Consider the following 18,754-nt stretch of genomic DNA (forward strand, 5'->3'; position numbering starts at 1 on the left):
TGACGATATGTACCCAGAACCACCCGCGACAATGTTTTAGCCCCATCAGGCATTGGGATATCAACCCAGAATTCCAATGGGCAGCGGAGACTGTGGGAACTGTGGGATAGCTACCCACAGTGCAACGCTCCGGAAGTCGACGCTTGCCTCGGTACTGTGGAAGCACTCCGCCGAGTTAATGCACTTAATGCACTTAGAGCATTTTCTGTGGGGACACACACACTCGAATATATAAAACCGATTTCAAAAAAACCGACTTCTATAAATTCGACCTAATTTCGTAGTGTAGACATACCCCTAGCCAGTACTGACCCTCCCCAGTGCCTCAAACCTCTTTTGGTTCATTGTCGACACCCCAGCCCAGTGGTGCTTCAGGTCAGTGTTCGAAGCTGTTGCTCTGTCCATCTATTGGAAATAAAAGTACTCGTTAGACAACGGCACAAGCATTGTTTCTTCACAAGCAAGTTAGCTAACCCACCAGTCAGTGCTCCTGCTGGGAAAGGCTAAAGCTGGGATGGAGATGCTGGGAGCCTGCACACAATGAGCATTCCTATCCCACTCTCTACAGGGCCTCTACTGGGGAGGCTAGACTTGGAGTAACTGTGAGCTCCCGCACAGCCAGTGCTCCTGCCCATTTCCTACAGAATCTCTGCTGGGAGAGCCTGGGGCTGGAGTTGCTACTGTGAGAGGACTTCCTCCTATTGGGAAAGCCTTGCTTCCTGCTCCTCTATTAATGCCCACAGTCAGAGTTAACTCCACACTAGAGAGGGCTGCAGCCTGGGACAGGTGCCATGTGTACTGTGCTACACTGAGGGTAGCAGAGAGACCCCAGGCAGCCTGGAGGACTTGCATGGCTTGAGGATATGTCAGGACTGGGGTCTCTAGGAACATATTAGTGGAAGATCCAAATACAAACCTGGTTGCTCATCAGTTCGGGAAAAGGTCCGAAGATCCTGGGCATGGTGAACTTGGGAGGAGCGGTGGAGCCAGAAGTCCTGGCCCAGGAGGGACAGAATCCTCCCTCCAGAGCTTGCTTCTTCCCAGTCACTTGCCTCGGGTATCGCACTTTCACAGCCTTTGCAGCTATGAGAAAAGAAAACAAAAGCACACCCCCAAAGCACTTCAAACCAGCAACTTTAAGGCCTAAGGGTGTGTTTCACTGCCCAGAGAGGCAGGCAGGGTGCAATGTAGTTCTTCAGTTCTTGTGATACCATGTATTTAAAAATCAAGCCCAGAAGGGAACTGAATGGCTCAGGGTTTGGTAATAGGCAACGGAGCCTAGATCAGCTGTCCTAATGCCGCTCAGGTCAGTTGTGACAGAAAGTTATCAGCCCTTGGTGGCTGCTTGTGGCCTACAGGAAATAAATATGGAGGGGCTCAGTCAAGTTCCTAGGGGGTGAGTGTCCACATCAGCACAACTGGCCACCTGTTGGCCATCTCAGCAGAGAGGTCATGGAGACTGAACTCTCCAACCTTGGGCAGTTGTCCTTCCAGGTTGGAGAGGAGAAATGCTGGTGGACAGTGAATGTAGGGACAGAGGACTTTGCCCTCCAGCCTTGTCAATCTAGCACCTTTCACCAGTAATAAATTCAGAGAGGACATTTTCCTTAAAGCACCTGATTGCTCCCTGCTTAAGACACTCTCCTTCTGAGAGGGAGCAAAATCCTGGTGTGCTGAACATACCCAGTGAATGCCCATAGTTAAAACAGATTTGATTTGTTGGGTTTCAGTCTAATGCAGTGACATTCCTCTTAGTCATTAAAATCCAAAAGGGACCCATTGATCTTGTTTATCCACCCATCCTGCCTGCAGCTCAGCTGTGGCTGGGTCCTTTTTTTTTTTTTTTTTTTGGCAAAAATCCCAAACTCTGTGCATACACACACACACGCACCCATTTTCCGTAACCTATGTATCTTGAGTTTGTCTGAATATAGGAAATAATAACTGGTATAGAGAAGCGTTGTTGTAGCTGTGTTGGTCCGAGGATATTAGAAGAAGAAGAGACCAGTGTAAACTCAAAAGTGTCTCTGTCTCACCACAAGATAAGTGATCCAATAAAAGATATTACCTCACACACCTTGCCTCTCCTGGGACCAACATGGCTGCAACAACACATAAAAAAGTGACAGGTTTCAGAGTAGCAGCCGTGTTAGTCTGTATCCGCAAAAAGAAAAGGAGTACTTGTGGCACCTTAGAGACTAACCAATTTATTTGAGCATAAGCTTTCGTGAGCATCCAATTAAGTGAGCTGTAGCTCTTGAAAGCTTATGCTCAAATAAATTTATTAGTCTCTAAGGTGCCACAAGTCCTCCTTTTCTTTTTACATAAAAAAGTGAAACACAGCCACAATATATTAGTGCATCGTTATAGCTTATTATAGTCTAGAGGGCATGATTTTCAAAAAGCTAGAGGCAAATATACATATTTACTATTTGTGCATGTGATGGCTAGTAAGACACATAGCTAGCTCTTGGCATGTGCAGATACCTAAAGTGCAAGTGAAACCTATGCATTTTTGCTTATAGCTTTGAAAATTAGACCCAATGCATTTTAAAATAATGTCACACTTTATATGAGTAGGAATGGCAGCTGCAGAGGCACCAGCTAGGGGAATATTTATAAGGGCCAACAGTTGTCATGCTTCAAGGCATTATCTGAATTCTCCCCTGCAATGGGTCAGTATCAAACGTTAGGTACATTATGACCAATAGGGTTTTACACCTCTTATGGTTAGAGGGAGAATACCAGACTAGATGGGCTATTCGTCCATTCTTGTCTGCTGGCATTTATCCCACAAGCTTGAGCATCCCTCTGTGGTGGCAAGCACAGGGTGCTGTGTACAGGCTTCAGACTTGCTTCACTGCATCTCTCTCAAGCATTGCAATCCAAACAACTCAGCCAGCTTTCCCTGCTTACACAACTGAACCATCTCCCTGTGGTGGGTGCTTGAGCCAGTTTTATCTCAGAATGGACTAGACCATAATTCTTAATCTCTCCTTTACAGCAGACCCACAACAGAAAGGCTGCAGGCAGTTCTGATGTGCCCATCACTTTGGCATTAAGGCTATGTTACATAACTAGCATTCACAGTGAATTCTGTCTGAACTTGGAGCCAAACTCTCCAGCCTCCCTTTCTTATAGCCAGTGACGACTGCCAAGCAGGAGAGCATTTCCGGACCTTTCTATCACTCCATTATGATGGGGAGCCAGTGAGAAAAATCCTGCAAAGTGCCATACACAAGGGAAGATTCAGACCCACCCTGGTCTCTAGGGTGACCAGATGTCCTGATTTTATAGGGACAGTCCTGATTTTTGGGTCTTTTTCTTATATAGGCTCCTATTACCCCCCACCCCCGTCCTGATTTTTCACATTTGCTGTCTGGTCACCCTACTGGTCTCTGAGGGAGGCAATGGCTTTCCACTGATAATGTTCTCTATGTTCCTCTGGCTCAATGGCTCTCTCTGCCATAAGGGTAAAAGCTTGCCTGTGCAGGAGACAGTCTTGGACCAGCTCCTGAGAAAGTTCTCAGAGTAGCAGCCGTGTTAGTCTGGTGCCACAAGTACTCCTTTTCTTTTTGAGAAAGTTCTATGACATTAACTCCCTCAGGAACTAAGATCCATCACAAGTCACACCACCAGTTATTAAAAAAAAACTGTCAAAACAAGACACCAATGCACACACTTCTCCCTGTGGAGAGAGGATCAGAGACCAAACAACATATGGCAGATGTTAATCATGTTGCTTAATGCACTATTGGAGGGCACTCAGATACTATGCTGATGAGCAAAGTACAAGAATGTATATAGTACAGTTTAGTGACCCTCCCCACCAGCCAGTCAGGATGGAGAAGCTGCCTCCAATGTTCTTTGGGTCTCACCCTAACCCCCCATCCCTCAAAATGCTCATATTGACAAGGGACAGTAAGAGGACATTCAAATGGCTGCTAATGGTCTGCAGCAGCTTTCAGAGTCTGCTCTCCCACAACAAAGGGGAGTAACTGTCTCCCTAAACAGGAGCCAATTAACATCTTCCATGTAGTTCAAGCCAGTTCATTTGGATGCAGCTCAGAAGGGATGGCACCATATGTGGTGCACTGTGCAAAAGGGGATCTGGGTTAAACAGTAAATCGCTGCCCCAGTGCATACCTAGTCTAGTACAAACTGCTGGCAGGAGGGAAGTGCTCCAATGTGAGGCTGGTGAGAGAAATTGGACAGTGACATATGCTGAAATCAAATTGTGACCCTCACTTGTTTATCACTTGGACATGAAAGAGCCTGCTGGGTTTAATGATTCACTCCAGTGTCTATGCTCAGAGCTGATACAATGGCTGCAATCAGGCTTCTCCTCTCGCTCCTTGTTGGCCTATGTGCTTATTATTTCTACAGCCAGGAAACCCTATCTGCAGGTAAGCAAAGCAGGACGGGACCCCAGGGAATTCACACCCCAGGCACAGAAGAGGGCTAGCGCTGACTCCCTGTTACAGTCAGATCTTTTGCTGATTGCGAAAAACTGAGCTGAAATGTCCCCTTTTGTGGCACTCTCACAGCTCAGTGTAAAGGGAAAAGATGACCCCCCATTTGGTGACTACTGTCAGCATCCAAAGCAATTGAAAATACTTTCTAAAACTAAGCTAGATCTATGACAATGATCTATTTAAGAGGTATACAGAAAGCTGGAGCTGAAAAACAAGAGGTGAACAGAGAGAAGGGCCAGTGTAAAAGGGGGTAATGAAGCAGGGAACATGTGGCTCAGTCTCCACTGTAAGGGGAACCACTCCAATGAGTTTAGAAAATGCAGAATGTTGACAGGAAATGAGCCCCAATGATGCCCTAAGAAAAGCCAGATACTTTCCTACAGACGTGGTATCACAATGGAAGCTTGTGGCTGCAAGATTTCCTCCAGGTGGTGACAAAGGAGGAATGCTGGTTCTGAGTAGCAAAGACAGACCAGGATAACCTTGTTTCAGAGGCTGGGGAACCCGAATATCAGGAAAGAGAGAAAATACCTCTTTCTAAAAGAAGCCATTGAGAGAACCAACTTTCTGGTGCTCACCATGAGCTCCCTCTGGGGATTGGGAACTATCACAGGAGCCATGCGTTTGGGGAACATGCTTTCTGTAATAGCGGGCAAGGCCACATTTGCAGAGAGCTGCATTAGCCTGTGGAATAGTCTTCCAAGGGAAATGGTGGAAGCCCCATTGCTTGGGACATTTAAAGCAAGCCTGGACAAACTCTAGTAAATGTACCATATCCTGTAGTGGCAGGGAGAGGGATGGGGTGACCTAACAGGTCCTTTCCCTCCCTAACTTGTCCAATTACACATAAGCCCATATCACAAGTGGTCTCTCCTCCAACAGGTCAGGCTGATCAAAGGTGTAACGACTCCCCAGTTGTACAAACAATTTGGTGCCGGTACTCAGCACTTTACAAACGAATACTCTCAGTACTCCTAGAGTATCACTACCTCCATTTTACAGATGAAAAGATAGACCTTCTTCGATGGCACATATTGTTGGGATTTAGAGAATCAGTGTTGCAGTCCTGGGGCTCCCTGATGCCCAGTATCTTAGGGAAGCAGTTGGTCAAATTCCTGCTAACAGCCTTTTAAACCTCCAGAAATGGTGCGAGGGAAGCGTGTGCTGGTCACTGGTTCGAGCACTGGGATTGGGGAACAAATAGCCTATGAGTTTGCACGAATGGGAGCGCACCTGCTCCTCACTGCCAGGAGGGAGAAGCAGCTCAAGGAGGTAAGACCCCCAACCCAAGGAGGGTGGAGAAATGGAACATTTGGGCTTCTATTATACCCCACTCTCCAATCCCACACAGCAGGGTGCAGAGGTGGCCAAACGCCAGGACACATTGGCCACCCACCCACATTACAACCCCCTTCTCTCAACAGAAATTGTATTCACACCCGAGGCCAGGATGTGGCCTTGAGCACGCTACTGCAAATCATCACTTCTTTGCTCCCCTGCCCAATGTGATTCTTCAGCTGCATTCAGTCCCTTCTATTTCATGCTAGACCGAGCTCCTGCCCCATCCATTAACCTGGGGCGAACTGAAGCAGGCAGCTGCACGCTCTACTCTGTGCTATGAAACAGCTGCCACGCGGAAGGCTGCACAGCCTGCTGCAGTGTCAGGTTCTTCGCTGATGGCTGCTCTTTTCTCTGCAGGTGGCACAGAAGTGTCTGGAACTGGGGGCGAGTTCCGCCAGGCACGTGGTGTCCGACATGAACAACTTGACTTCAGCCCAGAATGTCATTGAAGAAACCAGAAACAAACTGGGTAAAACTTGCATTGCTTCCCTCCTTTTTCGTGTCCTCCTGGGACAGGGAAGGACACAGACCTCTTCTGGGTCAACTACTCCAATCACCCACGCTGCCTTTCCCTGAAACAGGATGCTCCATTTTTCTGCTACCCGGAAAAAGCCTAATCATCCTAGGGATTGGCCCAGCCACGCAGATTCCCAAACACTGATTCCCTGTAGGGTTAGTGCAGCTCTCTTTTGAATAACTAATTACTTCAACTGGCAGCAGAGATGCAGAGAATTCCAGAATGACCGGCTTAGGTGCTCTTCCAAACAACGGGGACTTCCCCAGGCCCCAGCTGGGAAATCCCTGCACTAAACGTCAGTGGTAGCAGGGCAGCTTCACTGGGAAGTTGAACAGCCATTAGTATTATTCCATCACAGATGTTGGGGCCCTCCATGGAAAAGGGTCCTGGCTTTAATCAACAGTGACTGCTTCATCCCAAGCGGCCTGTGCGCGGTGTCAGATGGAACAAGCACCATTTCTCACAATGGAGCACTCGAGTGTGCACGGAGTAGCTGCAGACAAGTCAGACATTCAGTGGGTGCTAGGTCAGATTTATCAGGGAGGGGGGGAAGGCTGCAGTGAGAGTGGGGGAGGTCTCCAGGAGTCTGCACAGAGGAGAGAAAAGCAGAACCTGAGATGGCTCCACTGGCTTATAAGCAGGATGGAGCTGTGAGTGGTTTCTCCGCTAGGGCCCTGACTCCAAAGCCATCAGCCGTCACGAGCATCAGCAGGAGGGTATATGGGAATAGTTGATGTGCATCCCAACTCTGGGGAACAAAGAGTGGGAATTAGCTTGGGATCAAGGCCGACAATACCAGAGTCCAGTAGTATTCCCTTTTAATCTGTGGGAGTTTAGATATTGACTTCAGTGGCTGTAAGTCTAGCTCCACCTAAGAAATATTTGGGTTGAAATGTGAGTGCATCCCACTGCAGATCCCCTGATTCTGGTAGACTCTGATTCAGAACGGCTGCTATCTTGGAGCGGGGAGGGCAGATAGTGTACCGCATCCATCTGATCCAAGAACAGATGCACATACTTCATCTGAATCTGTGTTTCCCCTTCTCTTTCAGGGGGTCTTGACTACCTGGTTTTGAACCACGTTGGGGGAAGTGGCCGGTTTGGCCCATTCCAAGGAGACATGGCAGCAGTGACCAGCTCTATGACTGTCAATTTCTTGAGCTACGTCCAGCTGACAGTTTCTGCAATGACCATGCTGCAAGAGTCTCAGGGCAGCATCATTGTCATATCGTCCCTGAGTGGTAAGGAAGGCTGCTCCTTTCAGTTACCAGTGAACGCATCCAAACTGCCCTACTCAGTCAAACCAATCTCACAGCTAACAATACTGGTGGAATCATTGTTTCATCTCACCTCCTCCACAGGAAAAGCCATTAGTTACAACAACAGCCAATCTCTTCCTGCCTGTTACAAAGGCTTCTAGTTCCAGAGAAGTTTTGTTAACTCTTTGGTGGCAGAGGATGGGTAATTACAACTCTCCTCCAAATCTGTCTTTCAAAATGCTCAGTACAAACTGTTCACTGGGATCACTCACCCATCTCTGAAATGCAGCTACGCTGGGGATTTAGTCTGAGTAGGAACTCAAAGCAGAGTAAAGAGGGCCACCTACCAAACCATCTACAGGTGCCCCTGGAGGTCTCCTCCCAAGTACTGACATGCCCTGACACTGTTTAGCTTGTGAGATTCGATGGGATCCCAGCAAGAGCTGGTGGGGCTGCCCCATCTAATAGAAGACGTGTCTGGTTTCTGAGGTTGGCAGTTATGCAACAGAAAAATGATCTGAACAGTATTTAGACTTGGATCTACATGAGACTCCAGTTTGTCCTCTGACAGCTCCACTTGCCTAAAACCTTTCCCCTCAGCGAATCGTTTCCTTGGGGGAACTTCTCAGCTATTCCTATTGCTTTGATTCTCTTCAGGTCGCATTGGAGGTCCATTCACCCTTTCGTACAATGCAGCCAAGTTTGCTCTGGAAGGATTCTACAGCTCGCTACGCAGGGAGCTGCACCTTCGGGAGATCAGTCTCTCCGTCACAGTTGCTGTGCTGGGATATATTGACACAGGTAAAACAAAAATGCTACTCTCTACTGGGCAGACCCAATCATTAGGCTGCAATACACAGTGCAGAAGGGGAAAAATATCATCCAGATGTTGAGAGATAATCTCAGGGGAATAAGGGGAGGTCAGGAGATTTATTACATGATAATGATCTTAAGAACTATAGAAAAGGTTTGGGTGTTGGCTGCTGTAGTTCAGAGAGTTTATGCTCCCCAGTGCACCCAGATGCAGTCTGTTTAATCTGGAAGAAGAGAGGAAAGGAGATACCCTGTGTGATAATTGTTCTCTTCATCCCAGACAATGCTTTGAAAATCATCGGTGATAAAATCACCATGCAGGCAAGTCCCAAAGAAGAGTGTGCGCGGGAAGTGGTGCGGGCTGGTGTGCTGCGACATCGAGAGGTCATATATCCTTACTGGACCCTAAAGCCTCTGCTGCTGCTGAAGGAATGGATGCCAGGCCTGATGGAAAGGCTGCTGGACAAATTCCTTGTCCTGGAAAATATCCTCTAAGCCTCAGGGCAGTTCAATTTCACATGGAAGCACAATAAAAGGAAAACCCTGCTCAAGCAGAGGGGGCAACTGAGATGCTGGACTCATGTTTGTGTTGGACATAATCTTTCCAAAGTGCATAGAGAGAGAGATAGGTTAAAAGATAGGAAACAAAGGGTAGGAATAAATGGTCAGTTTTCAGAATGGAGAGAGTAAATAGTGGTGTCCCACAGGGGTCTGTACTGGGCCCAGTCCTATTTAACATATTCATAAATAAGCTGGAAAAAAGGGTAAACAGTGAGGTAGCAACATTTGCAGATGATACAAAACTACTTAAGATAGTCAAGTCCCAGGCAGACTGCGAAGAGCTACAAAAGGATCTCTTAGAACTGGGTGACTGGACAACAAAATGGCAGATGAAATTCAATGTTGATAAATGCAAAGTAATGCACATTGGAAAACATAATACCAACTATACATATAAAATTATGGGGTCTAAATTAGCTGTTACCACTCAAGAAAGAGATCTTGGGGTCTTATGGATAGTTCTCTGAAAACATCCACTCAATGTGCAGCGGCAGTCAAAAAAGCGAACAGAATGTTGGGAATCATTAAGGAAGGGATAGATAATAAGACAGAAAATATCATATGGCTTCTATATAAATTCATGGTACACCCACATCTTGAATACTGCCTGCAGATGTGGTTGCCTCATCTCAAAAAAGATATATTGGAATTGGAAAAGGTTCAGAAAAGGACAACAAAAATGATTATGGGTATGGAACGGCTGCTGTAAGAGAGAGATTTATAAGACTGGGACGTTTCAGCTTGAAAAAGAGACGACTAAGGGGAGATATGATAGAGGTCTATAAAATCATGACTGGTGTGGCGAAAGTAAATAAGGAAGTGTTATTGACTCCTTCTCATAACACAAGAACTAGGGGCCACCAAATGAAATTAATAGACAGCAAGTTAAAACAAACAAAAGGAAGTATTTCTTCACAACACACAGTCAACTTGTGGAACTCCTTGCCAGAGGTTGTTGTGACGGCCAAGATATAACAGGTTTCAAAAAAGAACTAGATAAATTCATGGAGGTTAGGTCCATCAGTGGCTATTAAACAGGATGGGCAGGGATGGTGTCCCTAACCTCTGTTTGCCAGAAGCTGGGAATGGGCGACAGGAGATGGATCACTTGATGATTACCTGTTCTGTTCATGCCCTCTGGTGCACCTGGCATTGGGCACTGTCAGAAAACAGAATACTGGGCTAGATGGACCTTTGGTCTGACCCAGAATGGCCGTTCTTATGTTGAGCAAAGATTTCCCCAATGAGCCCCAAAATACACACCTTAGAGCTGGGCAGGGCCATGAGATGCAACTCCATCCTTCACTCATCTCTAGCATCTGGACACCTTGACACGTGTAGCTTACAGTCTCCTCTAGTTGGACTGTTACCCCCAGCCTGGCCTGAGGTGCACATGCAGCTACCACAGACTACCTAATAATGCATGGAATTAGACCCTAGAGTGGGGATACAGAGAGAGCACTTCCCTGTCAAGGGCTGTCCTTTCCCTGCTCTTCTAAGTAGTTCAAAACTATACAGTTGTATAGGCTTCTGGGCAGACCTCAGAGCTGCTGTCCGCCAACTAGATCAGAATGATGAGGGACAGTCCCCAATCTCTCTGTTTCAAGCTGTAGGATGTCAATACACACTAGGGAACTTTTAATGTGCATCAGGAGGATCCACAGAGTTAGTGTGAGGCATGCTGAAGTGCTGTAGATTGATACACACACGCACACACACACGCACACCCCGCACCCCCTCTCCCACTCTATACCAGCTGCTAATATAACTACCAGGCCAAGGACTGAGAAGGAAACATCAGAGCTATATCATAGACTGGGGTGAAAATGGCCATCAGAATCCAAACAGCTAATTAACAAACAATTACATCTAATATTTCTATAACACCTTTCATCCCAGACATCCCAAAGTGGTTCACAAACTTTTATACATAAACCACCACTAAAACATAGCCAGCTCAGGGGTGGGAGAGTGGCACACAACGGGTGCACAATGAAAGAGAAATTTTGGCACAGGACAATGAGGCAAACTGGGGAGGCTGTGTTGTCCAGGCTGTGTTGTCCAGGTACTAGACTTGGAGACAGAAGACCTCGGTACAATTCACAGCCATGCCACCAACTCACTGTGTGACCTTCACAAAGTCACTTCACCTCCCTGAGGCTATTTCTTCATAGGTAACAGAGATAATACTGCTTATCTCCCTTTGTAAAGCATTCAGATCTATGGATAAAAATCAGTAGAGAGATGCTAGCTAAATGAAACTGCCTCAGAAGCATGAAGGGTGGATTTAAGCCTGCTGTTTCAGAGAGCTTAGCTATTTCAAGCTTGTGCTTAGACTTCTGAGTTATCCCTTCCCAATGGGGAAAGGCACTGTTACAACATCGCTGCATTTTCTCTTCTGCATCACAAGCCACAGGATGGAGAGAGGGGAGTCTGAGAGGAAGAGCCAAGAAGGGAAATTTCCAAGAGTTGTGCCACATGTCTAAATGGATACTGAAGCACAGGGATTACCCCGAGCATAGCTGTTCACTTTCTGCATGTCTCGTTTCAGCTGCACCACCTTCTCTTGCATCTCCGCAATCCCCACATAGTTACAGTAATTCATCTCTCCCTGAAGTGTCCAGAAAAACTTGGCCTAGAAAACAACATGGAGGGTGGGGGGAATGGAGGGTAAGGCACTGCTATTCGCCTCTGCAGTGGGTACTGCTGTCTAATAGCCAAGGTGGACTGTTGGTTCACAAGACTACCTAACCATCTCTCCAGTATCCCACATACCAGCTGTTATGGCTTTGACGTTCTGTTTGTCCCTCCCACAGCTTCCATCCCTGCCCCAAGTACAGGAACAGAGCAACTGAAAACCAGGCTCTGTGTGCAATGGGAGCGTTAGTGATCTGAAATCACAAAGATAGCCTGAAGCTATCTTTTTACGCCCCCATTCTGATGCTGAGTAGGGCTGTGCCTGCTCGCAGTGTAAGTTGCAGCAGCCTCTGGGCTGCTCTAACATTCTGCTTCCCATAGCTCCCTGTGAACTCTGTTAAGCAGAGAACAGCTGTAGTGCTGTGAAATCTGGCCATCCCCTCAATGGACCCTTATGCTATGGACTAGGAGAAGGACTGGGGTAGAGCTTTTACACTGGTCAGGCAGCTCCCTGCACAAGGGGAAGTCTCAGGGGGACATTTACACTGACTTTAAGGACCCTTTACACTGCCAGAGCGGTGACATACACAGAATGGTCAGGTGCCTTCAGGCTGCCATTAGATTCATGTGGGTTGGAGTCAGGGGAAAGTTAATGTCACAGAGCAGATAGAGAGCTGGCGAGAGTATCCAAGTCAACCTAAGGAGCCCTTACTACAGGGAAAAGGAGGAAGTACAACAATAGCTTCAGTAGCACTTCCTCTGTCGATTCCAGTCTCTATTCCCTGCACACTCCCCCAGCAAACAAACATAAAAAACTCCTAAAAAAGAGAGTAATTTTTCCATTGGGTGAGGGGAATTTGCTCCCATAATTCCCTTTAGTGGAAATCGCATGACTGGATTCATATTGACCAGGCTGAACATATATCACCATAACCTGTGATTTCAGTAACATTTAACTCCCCTTAAAGCTTGGACCACTTTGCAAATAGCGATCTGAGAATCAGAGTCAACACGCAGGTGGAGACTAGAGTGGTGGTCTCAAGCTAGCACTTCATTCCCTAGTCCCAGAAGAGATTGATCCAGGTCATGTAATGAGGCTACATCCAGGCTTTTCCATGCTGGAGGCAGGGGGGAACCCTGAGAGGGATGCGGGTTTCAGGAAAGCTCATGCACAATTTGGAAAACAGACTTTTCCCTCCTCTTGTGGCACAGATACTAGCAGCCTAAGCAGAAACAGGGAAAGAGTGGTGGTGCAAAACTACAAGGTGATCTGTCTCATTACTAGAGTGGTCAAGAGTTCCTGGCTCCGAGAGACACATTCTCTCGCTGTTATTCCTGATAAAATCTCCCCCAATAATCTCAGATATTTGGTGGGGGGAGCTGTTAGTCAGGAAGGCACTGCAGGTACCTTTAAAAATGATGCCAGGCCAGATGCTTCTTTCTCCATCTGCTTCCGCTTTCGCATGACCCTCTCACAGATCCCTGGGCTCTGCTCCATGTTTGTATACAGTTCTTGCAGGCACTGCTCAGTGTAGGATAAAGACTGTACTTCAAAGTCCTCAGGGGAAATCAGCTTGCAGAATGACATACTGAGGGGGTATTCATTGTCAAACTCATCCAAGGTCTCCATCCTACACTTCGCTAGAGAAAGACAGGCAGTAAAGCTATCCTGAATGGGAAAGCGAGCCAGCAGAGTTACTTACTTCTGACTGAAAAGTAGAGGCCACCCTCCTTTCCCATCCTGAGGCCCTGACACTGACTCACAAGAGGGTAGATTGCTGCTCTAGTAGGAGCTCATAGCTATCCTAGTGCCAACCTCTCCTGGCGAGGGTCTGTGTAGGGAATAAGAGTTGCTGAAATTGCTGGAAGCTTCAGGACAGAACATCCTCCCACAGGAAAATAAGGAGATAAGTGATCCTCTTGGGCAGGGCTTCTCTTAGGCTCCTCTGCACACAAACATTTTCCTCCAAGGGCAGCTGGGACCATGACCTGCATCCTGTTTGAGGGAAGTGACTTCCAGCTGGGGAGAGGAGCTGGCTCAATGCCGCTGAAGAGCCAAATCCCCTCTCCTAAGAGAGAGAGGCGGCAGCAGAGCAGGCCCCCTCAGACTCTCCTACCCAGAGTGTGACCACAGTACCACAACCTCCACTTCTGTCCCCACCTCCCTGTGCAGCCAGTGCCCCCGTGGGACATGGGGGTGTCACAAAGTGACAGGCCATGTGCAACAGGACCATGACCCACAAGCACTGGTGGGGCTGGCCTGGGCCATGATGACTCCCACTCACTCCCCCCTATTCCCTGACAGGTAAGGAGGGGCCATCCAGCAACTTGGAAAATATGGAGGGGAACAGCCAGGCCCCATTACACCTCAAGCAAAGGCCTGGCCCCACCAGTCTACTCAACACTGGGGAAGGCGTAGCAGGTGAAACTGCCCGCCCCTTATTCCACTGAAGGGAAGAAGCAATGGATCAGTTTCTGCAGCCCCAAACCCCCTATGGGGGTGGGGGGAGGGAGAGGGAATGGCAGTGGGCGTGGCTCAGTCTTCGATGGGGTCAGTGGGCGGGGCTCCCTGTCCCCTGTGGGGGTGGACAGTGAGAGAACGGTCTAGGTCTCCTATGGGGGCGGGGAAGTGGGCGTGGCTCCTTGTCCCCTACCCCGGGAGTGGGCGGGGCTCACGAACTCCCTGTCTTCTGTGTAGCGGCTGTTATTGCGGGGACGGCGGCTCCCGGAACACGTGTCCCTAGCGGCCCAATCGGGGAGGTGGGCGCGTGGGCCGCACACGTGACAAAGCGCTGGTGTGACAGTTGGGAGGGCGGGGTTACTACGTCACTCCGGGGAAGCCAGCGTGCGTCGCCTCGCCCTCTGCCCCGAACGGGCCGGTAGGTGGGGCCAGCGGGCGGGTCCCATCCCCCCGCCCACCCTGGCGCGCTGCCGTGGGCGGGCCCGCGGGGCGGTTGGTGGCGGTTGCCAGGCGCAGGAAGGAAGAAGGGGGAGGCGCGGCGCGGTGCTAGGCTTTATTGCGCGGGGTCGGGGCCGGGGCCGGGGCCGGGGCCAGTCGGGCGGGTGGGCGGGCGGTCAGCCGCACAGGGCGGAGTCCAGGTCCTTGTACTCCGGGTTGTAGGGCGCCTCCGAGAAGCAGATGGCCGCCTTGCGGTCGCACTCGCAGATGAACATTTCGCACTCGTCATTCTTGGCTGCGGGGGGAAAGGAGGCGGCGTCAGCGAGGGCAAAGCGGCCAGCGAGCGTCCGGCCACGGGCCTGGCCCGCCCCAGGGGCCGCTCACTAGGCCGGCTCTTCCCCGTGCGGCGAGCCCAGCGCGGGGTGGCCCGCGCGGGCCTTGGACCCGGGGGGGGGAACGACACCAGGGCACGTCTGGCACCCTTGGGCTGTGGGGGCAGAGCCTCTGTGGGCCGCTCGGAGCGCTCCGGCCGGGCCCTAGGCGTTGGGCACGTTACCTGTGAGGGCGAGGACGGAGCGCCCCCGGAAGAAGAGCCTTGGACCCCCCCAAAGCTTGGCTCTTACCCTAGCACAAGCTGGGCCAGTAAAAGCCGTGGCCTCACCCCCCTGGGGTCTACAGGCCTGGCTGAGACCGGCCCTGCACAGGCCCCCAGACCCCTCCCAGCCACCCACGCCAAGCCAACAGCCAGCATTAGGTCAACACCGTGCAGCCCTTGCAAGACTACACGGTGATGTGCCCCAGGCAGAGAACAGGAGGGACCGGCTGCACCAAGGGCCTTGCAATGGCAGGGAAAGGATTTAGTAAGATGGTCCTACCAAGTACATGGCCCATGCTGCGGCGGAAGGTGAAAACTCAGAAGGCCTCTAGTAATGGGACAGCTTTTTTTATTCCAAGCAATGGCAGCACTTTGGGGAGGCCAAAACCTCTGCTGTTTTGAATCAGATATTTTATTCTTTTTACGCACTGCTCTAGTCCTGACCCTGTGAGGTGTCAATTGTGCCTATCCCCTTTTAGGTGGCACCAGCCTCAGAGGGTATCCCTATGGTTATCATGGAAATGTTACATATTTTCAGTTTTCAAATGTTTAAGCAATAGCTGTATTAAGAGAGGCAGTTTCAGACTACTTTAAATCTTCCTAGGTGGCAGGGAGGAGAGGCAGCCAAGGTGATTCTCTCTGCTGGCTAGTGAAACTGATAAACTTAAAAAGTTATACTCCTTCCCTTCACTCTCATACCTTCTCCTTTTAATTTGAAATGCTCTCAAGGTGCTTTCCAGAATACTTCAAACACACCACTATTGAAATGCAGCCACCCCAGGGATAAAGAGCTACAGTCAAATAGCCCTCAACAGTGGGAGGAGAGGAAACTATGGGCAAGATTCTTGGGCAAACCCCCTCTCATAAGAGTTGACATGAAACTTAATAGCTAGCAAGAAGAGATGGGAGCTCTGTGCACCAGACACTGTGTAAAACCAAGTTTAGCAGGACAAAAGGCTTTGTCCTTTGATGTGTGTCCTGGATATGAACCTGTGATCCCAAGGAGTTAAGGCCTTTCAAACCAGAGCTATGGGCTATGCTGTGTAGAATGTGATTGCTACAGAGTCTCTACAGGGAGGTATACCCACTCCTGGCAAACACCATCTCTACTGAAGTGGGTAATGGTATGGAGGGGAGCTTGCTTAGGAAGCACCTTCCTGCTGAAGGAGATGCAGCTTAGATCAAACCACCATAAAAAAGAAACCAGTGGCTAAAGTGAAATAAGAGAAGGCAGACATACTACTACAGGTAATGGTGGTGCCTGAGCAGCTGTAGGTATACATCTCTGTGTAAGGGTTGTCCAGAAGTCCGTTACACGCTGAAAGCTGCTTGGACATAGAATAGCAGTTATCATGCACCTGACAGCACCTGTGAAACAATGGGGAATACATTCAGAACCATATACTCAGGCTTGAGCTCAGCTGGCTTGTTTTAAGTTAACTAGGGTGGATTATCTAGACCAGTGTTTCCCAAACTTGGGATGCCACTTGTTTAGGGAAAGCCCCTGGCAGGCCGGGCTGGTTTGTTTAGGCCGGTGCCGCTTCCCACAGCCTCCATTGGCCTGCAGCAGTGAACCGCAGCCAGTGAGAGCCGCGATCGGCTGAACCTGCGGACGCGGCAGGTAAACAAACTGGCCTGGCCCACCAGGGGCTTTCTGTGAAAAAGCAGCGTCACAAGTTTGGGAAACACTGGTCTAGACAATACTCTGAACAAAAGGGCACAATGATCAGACAGCAAATGTAGGGCATCTCTGAAGGGAAAGTAACCTGCCAGATAAGGGGCCAAATTCTCAGTCTTATTGTTGCACATGCACTTACATCAGTAGCATTGCAGTGGCATCACTTGGGTCCAAAGCCCTGTGATGTATGCTTAAATCTGGTCACCCTGATTTGTTTCTCTCTTGGCTGCTACTTAGCACCACTACAAGAGTTGCTACTACACATTCAATTCAGCTCTTCAGTATAGCAACCACCAGCAGAAGAGTGAAACAAGGGGAGCTGCTTGGATGATGCGTAACCCCTGAGAATGGACACAGTGAAATACAATACAACCCCATTTCTTGGCACAGGATGTCATATTAGCCAGGAATGTTCTCCAAACACCTACAGGCAGGGGCACCTGGGAAAGGGCTGACAGCAAGAACTGCAGATACAGCTGCAAGGAGAGGGAAGGGTTTTGAGAAGGCAAAGTCTCACCAACCTGTCAAGGGTGTCCACTGGTGTTCCGCTGCCTCCGAAGCCACAGTAGCAGCCATAGTTATTGTAATCATGTAGTGGGTTGCTGTTCGGGATGGCACATTTGATTAGTGCGCGGAACTGCCACAGAGCCCGGGAGATGGTAGCGGCATTGGCCGCACCCACTGAGAAGAAACACAAACACTCAGGTGGGAGTTATACCTGACAGTAGCAGACAACACATATTCATGTCTCAGACGTGCCCAATCTGGTTCCCTTGTAGCTACAACCAAACTGATGTTAATCAGATCCGAAAGACTGGGATATGGGGGAGGGTGGGAAAATAGCTTTCTTCTTTGGGTTTTTGAAGTTAAAGCGCTAATGCTCCTGTCTATCAAAAATGGGGTGTCACAGAGGCAGCTTCTGAAGGTGGATGAGCTCATTGTCAAACTGTCACTTTCCATAAATTACCTGTGTCTGCTGCCATATGTGTGGCAAGTTGAGTTCATACCCACCAAGACCTCCAGTCCGTGACACATGTGCAAGATAGACAGACTTAGGGCGTGAGAGTGAGTAAATGATGTAGTCATACCTGAAAACAGCAGAATGAGCAGGATGAATTTCATTCCTTCAGCAGGGTATGAAAAATATAGTCTTTGTGGTCTGCATCAGTCTCTTTATAATTACAGCCTGACCTTGACACAAGTGTGATAACAGGGCAGTGTTTACATTGTCGAATGCAGACTTCTGTCAAGGGATGTGGGATCACAGAGTATAGCAAAGTTGGCTGAAGGTCAGCAGTTACCTTTCCAGGAGCCAACAGGCCAGCTGCATACTTTAGCTTGTTTTTTTTTTAAATTTAAAATTAAGATAATGCTTGTGTAACAAGCTAAATGTAAAGTCCTGGAAATAAATTCTTGACATCCATAAAACAGATACAGTATAACATGGGCAAGCTCCCCAACTACAAAGCCTGAAGAACTGTTTCCAATCCCAGACAGTGTGTGTGGCCTCTGGTGAGACTAGCACCAATGGTAGCAGTTGTGCTGATGACTCCTCTGATACAAATACCTATCCCCCTAGGAACTAGCCTGACATTTTCATGGCACCCTATTTTATCTCCAGTCCAGAAGGTGCACCTGTGTTCTCCTGGCCTGGTCCAGATAATAGGGTGAAAGCAGTTCACCCCATTCTGAATGGACTTCTGTCATGAGGTGGGTGGCTAGGTGGAGGCACTGTGTGATGCTAAGGGATAAGCAGGCTGTTATTTTGAAAACATGAAGGAGGGAGATCTTCAATGATCTAAAAATAAAAAAAAAATTCCTACAAAAAGTGGAAACTAGGTCAAATTACAAAGGATGAATATAAACACCACAAATATGTATGGACAAAACGAGAAAGGCAAAGGCACAAAATGAGATCAAACTAGCTAGAGACATAAAGGGTAATAAGAAAACAAATACATTAGAAGCAAGAGGAAGAC

General features: G+C 48.7%; 2 protein-coding genes across 2 annotated transcripts; one reads left to right on the plus strand and one right to left on the minus strand.

Moving 5' to 3' along the window:
* The first annotated feature begins 3,482 nt into the window (after positions 1 to 3,482).
* On the plus strand, positions 3,483 to 8,973 carry LOC140898515 (hydroxysteroid 11-beta-dehydrogenase 1-like protein B). The gene is made up of 6 exons (XM_073312381.2): positions 3,483 to 4,406; positions 5,617 to 5,747; positions 6,174 to 6,285; positions 7,386 to 7,574; positions 8,250 to 8,393; positions 8,686 to 8,973. The coding sequence occupies exons 1-6, from the start codon at positions 4,307 to 4,309 to the stop codon at positions 8,898 to 8,900; spliced, it is 891 nt and encodes a 296-aa protein (XP_073168482.1). The 5' UTR covers positions 3,483 to 4,306; the 3' UTR covers positions 8,901 to 8,973.
* Positions 8,974 to 14,678: 5,705 nt separating this feature from the next.
* PLA2G1B (phospholipase A2 group IB) lies at positions 14,679 to 17,897 on the minus strand. The gene is made up of 4 exons (XM_073313393.1): positions 17,864 to 17,897; positions 17,297 to 17,456; positions 16,338 to 16,465; positions 14,679 to 14,797 (listed from the first exon to the last, which is right to left on the minus strand). Exons 1-4 carry the CDS (start codon positions 17,895 to 17,897, stop codon positions 14,679 to 14,681), a joined length of 441 nt encoding a protein of 146 aa, XP_073169494.1.
* Between the last annotated feature and the right edge of the window lie 857 nt (positions 17,898 to 18,754).

This window comes from Lepidochelys kempii, chromosome 15, assembly GCF_965140285.1.
Source record: "Lepidochelys kempii isolate rLepKem1 chromosome 15, rLepKem1.hap1, whole genome shotgun sequence".
In the NCBI taxonomy this organism is placed as follows: Eukaryota; Metazoa; Chordata; order Testudines; family Cheloniidae; genus Lepidochelys; species Lepidochelys kempii.

Coding starts and splice junctions, on each gene's coding strand:
- LOC140898515 (XM_073312381.2), top strand. CDS start 4,307: ATGCTCAGAGCTGATACAATGGCTGCAATCAGGCTTCTCCTCTCGCTC. Junction 4,407..5,616: donor CCAGGAAACCCTATCTGCAG/GTAAGCAAAGCA, acceptor TTAAACCTCCAG/AAATGGTGCGAGGGAAGCGT. Junction 8,394..8,685: donor GCTGGGATATATTGACACAG/GTAAAACAAAAA, acceptor TCTTCATCCCAG/ACAATGCTTTGAAAATCATC.
- PLA2G1B (XM_073313393.1), bottom strand. CDS start 17,897: ATGAAATTCATCCTGCTCATTCTGCTGTTTTCAG. Junction 17,457..17,863: donor GCTCATTCTGCTGTTTTCAG/GTATGACTACAT, acceptor GTTTCTTCTCAG/TGGGTGCGGCCAATGCCGCT. Junction 14,798..16,337: donor CACCACCATTACCTGTAGTA/GTATGTCTGCCT, acceptor TTCCCCCCGCAG/CCAAGAATGACGAGTGCGAA.